This window comes from Meleagris gallopavo, chromosome 8 (assembly GCF_000146605.3).
Source record: "Meleagris gallopavo isolate NT-WF06-2002-E0010 breed Aviagen turkey brand Nicholas breeding stock chromosome 8, Turkey_5.1, whole genome shotgun sequence".
Lineage (NCBI taxonomy): Eukaryota > Metazoa > Chordata > Aves > Galliformes > Phasianidae > Meleagris > Meleagris gallopavo.
The window spans coordinates 30,474,956-30,484,640 of NC_015018.2; the positions used below are offsets into that span (position 1 = coordinate 30,474,956).

Genomic DNA, 9,685 nt, shown 5'->3' on the forward strand with positions numbered 1-9,685 from the left:
AAAAAAAAGAAAAAGAAAAAAAAGTACTTTACATGATAAAGTAAGCCCTTTCCCTGCCCTCTCCTCCTCAAGACACATGCTACATATCAAAGGCAGACAATCTAACAGCCTATAATCTCACCCCTTTACACACTAGATGAGGAGGAGCTCAAACTTTGGCCATTTCAGCTCTTCCTGTTATCTCACTGATGGCCTCTGAGATGTTGCTTATTGTTATTGAAGCAGAAGCTGGCTGGAGCAGGGTTCACGTGGGGGAAGAGAAGTCCTGTACTCCCTGAACAGTATATGCAATTCTGTTCTTGTTCTGACATTGAACTGCAAGGCTGGCCCCCCAAAGCATGTATTTGGGCTCCAAACATACCTTACTGGCTTTGCAGACTTCGCCATCCTCAACCCTGCTCCCGAATTTCTGAGCTGCTTGGGCAAGTACTGCATACCTTCCTTTCTCATTCATTAGTTGTGGCATTGGGAACAATGCAGAATTGAGGGCAACGCAGAGAACTTTCAGGTCCAAACAGAAGATTCCACAACTGCTTAGTCATAATAATTGCATTTTAGGATGACAGTTTTTGATTTGGCTTCAGAAAGCTTTACATACCTTGATTTTCATAAGCTTGTCAAGGAAATAGCAACCACGGGATGAATGAAATGCCCAGAAATCAGTCAACAATGGTCTGCTGTAGAAATACAATGATTCTCAAGTCTCAAGCAGACTTGGCCTAGTTAATCTGCAACCAGAAAGTGGACTGGACAAAATTAGAGCTCAAATGATCACCAAAAGGCAGAGAAACCTTCTCAGTAATACAAGATGAAATACAGTAAACCAAACCACAAAATTTTACATGCAGGTTATTATTGCTTATTACAGAAATTTTTTAAAAGGGCAAAAAACAGCTGACAGAAGTGCAAGCTTTCCTAGGCAGCACCTTTCTGCACTTTTATTCTTATCCCTAAGAGTAACACCCACGATGACACACTATCCCTTGCAAAAATGAGGCCTTTCCAAACTGAGCAAGCCTTATTTCATCCATGTACAAAGTAAGGTAGACACTCATCTATGCTGTGATGTTAAACTGCAGATTAGTTCACTCTTATATACTCTGTTGCCTTTAAAATATTATTGAAATTAAAATAGAATTGCTTACCACATCCAATTACCAATATGTGACAATATTTAACCCCTATGCTTGGCAAAAGCACCATTTTGCTTAAACAGTTATTAATCGGGGTTTAGCCTCAGCTAAAACCAGCTCTGTTAGGTAATAAACACAAAAAACAACTTAGTGTAAGAATAGTAGCCAGCTCTGCAGCTGCACAAATGTTGGGGATCCAAGAGGCACAGAAACACAGAAGTACTCATCCTGGATAAAAAGTACAGCAAAAGCTTCCATATCACGACAGAGAGAAATGCAGCAAAAGGTAGAGCTTGATGTGGCACTGGACAGAGGCAACCACAAGTTTCTGTGAGGCTTGCTGTTTTTAATACTTTGCAGATTTAAATTGCACATTCTTTTTAATGCAAGGCATGTTTTAATATAAACATTCAGATTATAGAAAGTTTTATAACAGTGAAAACAGATCTGTATACTCAGATCTATTTTACAAGGCTGCAAAGCCAAACACTGAGACCAGCCTAGAAAATAGCAACGCTTGTTATACAATCAAAATACTTTACACACAGAACACAGCCTGATGCTTGTACACCAGTATAACAACTGGTCTGTCAAACCTACAGAATTTTTTTTTTTTTAAGTCTACAAATGAGAAACAGAAATTCAGCCATAACTGCAAGTGCTTCCACACATCAGACATTACACCAGGAGAAAAAATGCCAGATGTGAGAGAGAGAGAGAGACTACTACATCAGACTGGTCAGTTCTATGAGACCACCCTTACTCAAATATATATCAATTTATATGTTGAACTTTGGCCAAGATTTTCAAGAATTAAACAGATTTCTATGAACATCTCCCCTCAAATACTCTGATTTAGCAGTTCAGTAAGCACCAACTAGGCAAACAGAACCTCGCCATTTCATTTCCAAGTACTCCAAGATTGGGAACTCTTTGAAATAGTTATTTGTACTCTTTAGAGCCATGTTCATTTAAGGACATTGATATTTTTTTCCCCACCCTTTTTATTGTTTATTTTAAAGAGTGAAGTCCTCTTAGACGAAATGAATTAAAGGTGTTTGCATGACGAGCAAGGCCTCCGTCGCACACATTTCAACAGATCACCTCGGGTCAGCCAACAGACGTACATTAAAAGCCACGTGTTCAGAAAGACAGAATGGTCTTATGAATGATTTCGATGCACTCTCTGATTTCGTCCTCCTTAATGACCAGTGGTGGGGCCAGCCGGATGATATCACCATGTGTGGGTTTGGCAAGGAGCCCGTTATCACGCAGCCGCAGACACACCTTCCAGGCATCGTAGTCTGCAGTTAAAGGAAAGGCACTTACACTGAGGCAGAAAAAAGGGCACAGTTGTAGCTTCTTGTACAGAGGGACAGACTGTAAATTGTTTGCCATCTAGCAGTGAGAAGATGAAATAGCACGTGTTCCTTCTGTGCAGCAGTTTGTCACTTGTATTGATGACTAAAAATAATAGTAATTGTCAGCTCTGGCTTTTAAAACATTTTCTGATGTATTTCAAGGTGTTTATCTCTAAAAACTTGCTCTCAACCACCAACTCTTTTCCTTTCTTATGCCTGCCTGTATTCATTGTAATCATCTACCCATCCTGGAGCAAACAACCTCAGCTAATCTTCCATATTCTGACAGAAGGAGCTTTCCAGATATGGCCAGTTTTCTTCAGGTGAAGGGTCAGCAGGGTCTCTGTGGGGTGCTAAGTTCACCATCAGGCCTGAGCATTATTCAAGTCATTGAATTCTATTTCCTTACCTTTGGTTTCCCGAATCACAATTGCATTTAAAAGTCCTCTTCCTCTGACACACGTTACAATGTCAGATGGTGTCTTCATGAGCTCATTTCTTAGTATGTTACCCATTATTTCTGCATTTTTAACCAGGCCTTCCTCTTCAATTACCTAAAGGAAAGCCAGATCTACAGTCAACCGAAAGGCATTGCATTTGTTTTACTCGTCTATTCTAACGATGTTACAATTGCTGAGGCACAAAAGCTGATTAATCCAGAATGTCAATGCAAAGGCAGCACATCCAAGCCAATTAACATGAAGTCTTCACTCTTTCCTGTTAACAAGAAACAGCCTCATAGTTTTTCAATTTTTTTTAAAGGAAAAAGAAAAAAAAAAAAGGGAAACCTCTACAGAGTCAACTTGTGAGTTTGCCCAAGTCTGGACAATGATGAGGCTTTTTGAGTGACTTGCATTAAACGTCTATCATGCAGTCAGCAAGTGTTTAAAATGTGGAATGTGAATGAGATATCTTACCAGCTTCTGTTCAAGCTCCAGTGGCATCTGCATGTTAGCAAGCTCACAGAGAAGCACTATTGTAGTAAATGCACCATTTTTAAAATATCTCAGTGAAATTGGTGATACCATTTATGAATGTACGTAAGCACCTAGAAACTTGCCCTAGATCAATTTTATTTTGTCATTTAAATCATTAAGACAACAAAATACACAGAAATTAGGGTACATTTACAGTTAAGATTTTAGATTTTGTTTTGTGATACAGTGCAATTAATCACTGCCAATCGTTCACCTCTACTTAAAGATAGATTTCTACTTGCAGCACAGCCTATAATTTTATTTAAGTGAAAATTATATCAGCATGACACCCTTCCTCCTTTGGAATCCCAGTCTTTACTGAAACACACAAACCTCCAATGCTGCCAGTGCAACACGACAAGCTAGGGGATTTCCTCCATACGTAGATCCATGTTCACCAGGCTTAATAGTCAGCATAACTTCATCATCGCATAATACTGCTGAGACCTAGAATAGAAAGGTCAGCTAATTCATTTATGTATATATATTTAGAACAGTAAACTTAAACCTCTCTGAAGCAAACTTTTCCTCAGGGCTCAGGAAAGGATCATTTTCATCCTATAGCAATATATTACTTTCACATTCCTAGCTCTGTGCAAAGGAGGGTATATCTGACTATCACATAACAGCTTAATCCTTTTAAATATGCTTAGTTGTACTGGTAATATCTAACTACAGCTGAGAGGCATTTCTCCAAAACGAATATTATTTCTAGAGTTTAAGTTTCAAAACACTGTTTAACAGCTCAGAAATCAGCAAAACAACTCAAGGCAGGTTGAAGCTTCCAGCCTAATCAGCAAGAAATGAAGTCACTGCAGGAGGACAAACTCGGTCATGTGTGCATGGCAGACAAGTGAACCATGCCACTTGTTCAGCAAAATGTTTTTTTATAGATATCATGTTTTAGTACACATTAATATAGTTTTTTCCCCTTTTAGGAAATTACTTAAGAAATTAATTACACCAAGACTGAGATAAACTGCTCTCCAGGGAACATATAAAGAGACTAACTGGTAATTCCAGAATGAAAGGCTGACTACTGAACACTTGTTTTCCTGATTATATCAAACTGAAGAAAACAGATCTAGACTAAACTGATTCAGTTAATCAGCAAGGACCAAAACACCTACAAAGATGTCTGGGCTGCATTAAAAGAGGACTGGCCAGCAGGGAGGGCGAGCTGATTGTACCCCTCTATTCAGCTCTTGTGAGGCCCCATCTGGAGTACTGCATCCAGGCCTGGGGCCTCCAGCACAAGAAAGATGCAGAGCTCTTGGAGAGGGTTCAGAGGAGAGCCACTACGATGATCAGAGGGCTGGAGCACCTCTCCTGTGAGGAAAGGTTGAGGGAACTGGGTTTGTTTAGCTTGGAGAAGAGAAGGCTCCAGGGAGGTCCCATAATGGCCTTCCAATACTTGAAGGGAGCGAATAAACAGGAGGGAAGTTATAAATGCTTATTCAAGGAACGGATATTTTTTGTTACTCACAGGATATAAGCCACCAGAAAGTGCCTTTCCAAGAAGAATTATATCAGGTCTCACATTTTCGTGGTCAACAGCTAGCATTTTCCCTGTTCTGGCTAATCCAGTCTGTATTTCATCAGCAATAAACAGAACCTTCACAGAGATAAAAAGGAAAAAAAACACACAGTAACAGAGAATGACTTTTCACATCCATTCTTACTTGAAACAATCTAGCAAAGCTGCACAAAGCCAGTGAAAAACTTTCCAGTTGTGTTACAATGTACACCCTTCCTGCACCTTCCCTGGCCTCCTGGAGAGGTGCATACTCCGTGAGATATCACACAACTCCTAAGTGAACACACTGTCCTATTTCTCACTGACAACTTTAGCATAAAAACCCTCTTGCACAGGAAGAATTCTTCGAATTCTATCAGAACAAAAGACTGCTTTTATAATGGATTCCTTACGTTGTGCTTTGTGCAGAGGTCCCGTACTCCTGTAAGGTAACCTTTGTCAGGAACGATCACACCTGCTTCACCTTGAATCGGTTCAACCATGAAAGCTGCTACGTTGGGATCCTGAAGTGCCCGCTGTAAAAATGGTGTGTATAGGAAAGAGGTCAAATTTACAAGTGTGGAGATAAACACGTGTAGAAAAACCTAGCTGAAACTCTGGGTTTTAATCCTAAATGATAACAGCAATCATGTCAGGCTGTCACCCAAGTTCCAAAACAGAAACTTATGTCACTATTTGACTCAAAACATCAGCTGATGTGTTTGCTCGGGGAATTAGAAACCTCAGAAATTGCAAAGCCAGACAAGCAGATTATGGGATCAGTTCATGAATTACATCAGAAACGCATTCAGTTTTGCATTAGCCCATGCAAGACAAACAATTACTCAATGCTTTCCCAGTTCACCTCAAGCAAAAATGAACAGAGCCTCTCCAGAGCAAATCTGCCATCTTAAAGCAAAGTCCACAGCTACATTCTTGCACTATCAAGCTCCACAAGGTTTAGAACTTGCAGTAATTTGAGTGAATCACCAGCCTAGCATGGTTTTAAGGATGCTGTAAAACTGGCAAGACTCACAAACAACTGCAGTGAATTCTAGTCCTCCAGTCATTGAAGAATCGATAACATTTTTGAGAAAAGTAATTCAAGATAACAATTTCTGAATCCAAGTCCAACTTTGGAATATATTTTGCCTTGTGAATGTCTAACATAAATTCCCTTACAATTTATTTGCTGTTATTTATACCTTGAACATCTAAGCAAGCAGGGAAACCAAACAGATCTTGTGGTTTCCCTCTTACTCCTAAATCAAAACTGAAAATCAAAACCAAAGTAGAATTCATACACATTTCCTACAGCTAAGTATAGCATTTATGTTTCTTATGTGTCTAAATATATACTACTTAATGCATGCATTTCAAATTGCAAACTTATTTTTCCTACCTTGCTGCTTACTTAAGAGACACTATAAAATGTTTTCACATACCTCGAGAGCTGGGAGGTCGTTGTATGGGATCAATTCAAAACCTGGCATAAAGGGTCCAAATCCATCATAACTGGAGGGGTCTGTAGAACTTGAGATAGCAGACATTGTTCTGCCCCAGAAGTTGCCAGCTAAATAAGAAGAGAAGAAAAATATACGTATACATTTAGTTGACAAAATTACAATGCACTTTCACCTAAGACAGCTGACAGATATTTCATCTACAACCAACAAATAGCAAATGTCAGTTATTTTAATTAAACAGAAACAGTCAAAAAATAAAACCAAAGAAACTCTGCATCTTAACAACCACAGAGCAGTTAAAAGAGCACAAAGGATGAATGCAGCTTCCATTTGGCTTCAGGCTGCCATTAGGCAATTTCTGACAACTAGAGAGGCTAAGTAGTACAAATAATCTCTGCTTTATATATTCAACTGCTGTTTATAAAGTGTTATAAACTACTTCATTAACCACGGTTTCCTTCCTGGACTTAAGTTCAGTGTTGCATCCTCCTTGCAAGGGCTGACACTACCAGCAGGTCCTGGCAGAGCACATCTGCCCTCATTGCTTCCTGCTGTGTCCACCTCAAGGGAGAAGATCTGAAATCAATTTATCCCAGGAATTATATTTATATCTCCTGCTTTTGCAATCATTCCTGTTCAGATCACGTGTCTCTTAAAGGAGGACTTAAGAAACAGAGTTTATAAATCACTGTAACTATTTAAGTCTAAAATCAAAAAGCTAACAATGCTAACAGAACATATTTAAGGCTGAACTTCACAACTCAGAAGGAGGCACTTGGAGAATCTAAACGTTCTGCACACACTCCTGTAGCCACAACAGTAGTTTTTAATCAAAATCATCACCTGCAGATACATGAGTGCAACGTAACCTGTTGAGATCTTGGCTTACACTGGGAAAACATCAAAGGTCAGATTTTACAGACCTTCAGATTAACTGAGAGGAAAAAGAAAGGAACATTAAGAATATACTGTAATCACTACAGTATAACTGTAGTTCTAGGAGAGAGTGTTACAGCCAGTGTCTAGAACTGTCTGCTTCCTGAAGCAATACCTCAACTCAGACCATGCATTTAACATACCTGCAAAAATAATTCTTTGCTTTGTATTTTGGAACTCCTTTCACAGTGTATGCCCACTTGCGAGCCAACTTACAGGCGGTTTCTCCAGCTTCCACTCCTAAAACATCAAGTGGTACCAGTGTCATACTTGTACATGAGACAGGTCACTGATGCAGTACCAAGTGCATCAGTGCAGGCCCAAACTCAAGGGGTAGAAATAAAGTAGAAATATTCTCTCTCTCTCTTTTTTTTTTTTTTTACCTGTGTTCATTGGAAGAACTTTGTTATAGTTGAACATTTTGGTGACAAACTCCTCATATTCACCAAGCACATCGTTATAGAACGCTCTAGATGTAAGGGTCAGTTTTTCAGATTGAGCTTTCAGAGCGTTCACAATCTTTGGGTGACAGTGGCCTTGATTAACAGCACTGTAAGCACTTAGAAAGTCAAAATACTTTCTGCCTTCGACATCCCACACATAAACACCTAGAAAAACAAAGGTATTGTAAATGAATAAGAGATAATAACTGAGGTAAGCTAGGATTTGCAATGCAACCTGGTCAGGCACAAATGGTACTCTTGTTATTCCCTGGAGAACTCAGGTATGACCACAAGAGGCACTCTAACTGGAAAACAAAAAATTGATGAAGAGACTGAGCAAAAAGGTGGTACAGAATAAAGAGCCAATGAGGAATCAAGAAAAAAAAAAAAAAGAGTTTCCCATATAAAGCTACTATTCCACTAAGTTATTAAATAGCATGAGAAATAAGTTATTAAATAGCATGCCTCCCCACGGAGTCCATAGTGATTCAGAATTTAACCCACAGAGGAAGATAAGCCCCTTAAGTAAAGTGAAAAGTCAGAGTACATTTAAATGAAGCAGTAATGCTGGAGCAGTAAGCAGGGACTTAATTGAGATCCAATACACCTTACACTGTTCACACTGACAACCTTCGTGCAAGGTAACAGAAGAAACAAAGATGCTCGAAACTTTCTTGCTGAATTATGTTGATATAAGAAAATCATTAGACCTCTATTTCAATAAATCATTTTAGATATCATTTTACCACGATATCAAAAGTCATCATAAGGCCTCATCAAGCACTACAATTAGAAATTAGCTGTCTTTTTTACGCAATTACTCAACGCACCCCTCTCCCACTCTGCTAAAAAACCAAGCAACAATCAAAGAACAGACTGAAAGTTCTGAAATTGCTTAGGCCAAAGTCATTGCACACACACACATCCCATCTACACTGCCAAAGGACATCAAATTAGAATACCTTTTCCCCTCTCCAGAGCAACAGGCAGTGGGTGATAATTGTGGGCACCATATTTCGCCTCACGCTCGAAGATGTAATCAGAAGATGGAGGTCCTTGAATAGTTTTTTTGGTAGCAACTGAGGTAGCAGAGTTCAGTGAAGTATGAACACCTCTGCAGAGAGCAGCAAGGCTCTGGGAGCGGATTAGCTTGGAAAACATTGTTGACTGCAGGTATGTCGTAATTGATCTGGAAGAAAAAAAAAAATTAAGTTAATAATTAGCACTGACAGTACTTCAGAATAAACATATGACGTGATTAAAGTGGTTTTACTGCCAGAAATACAGGTTTCTCAACTCTTCTGCATTTCAACCAAGAAATCTCCTATAACAGCACTGACTTCAGCTCAGGTTTGGGGTTTTTTTTTTTTTTTCCCTATTTTAATGTACACTCACAGTAACAGTAAGAAAATGTGCAACTCTGGAAGTGTACGAGCTAGCTGTACAATTTTACCTATCGTAGCATTCTTTTCCTTTGTGTCTTAACTTGTGACTAAATTTATTAGTATAAGCTACAACTTGTAGAGCAGGGAAATGACCAGTAACTTAGATTGATATGACTGATGTATCTTTGGAAACAAACATAGCAGTTTTACCTAAACTGAGGGCAGAAGCCTTATGCAATAGCCAATGAACCTCCTGAGATTCATGTTTTCCAGTGAAATGTAAGTTGTTTCCACAATTCTATGACAGCACCTCCAAATTGTGGTGAAGTGCTAGGAAGCACCTAAAACACACCACTGAGACAGCACAAAAAGAATACTTTGCAGGAAGGTTCTGTATTATTTCATTCAAGGAGCAGCTCGAACACATAAAAGACCAAAGATGTCTGTGAAGGGGTAGGAGCAAAGAAT

At 39.1% G+C, this 9,685-nt stretch overlaps 1 protein-coding gene across 1 annotated transcript; it reads right to left on the reverse strand.

Annotated features, from left to right (window-relative positions):
- Positions 1 to 833: 833 nt before the first annotated feature.
- OAT (ornithine aminotransferase) lies at positions 834 to 8,993 on the reverse strand. The gene is given in 10 exon segments (XM_003208221.4): positions 834 to 2,437; positions 2,904 to 3,048; positions 3,805 to 3,918; positions 4,958 to 5,086; positions 5,401 to 5,523; positions 6,433 to 6,560; positions 7,533 to 7,545; positions 7,547 to 7,629; positions 7,773 to 7,997; positions 8,795 to 8,993. Coding segments are annotated over 10 exon segments (1,320 nt in total). The 3' UTR covers positions 834 to 2,276.
- Positions 8,994 to 9,685: the final 692 nt, after the last annotated feature.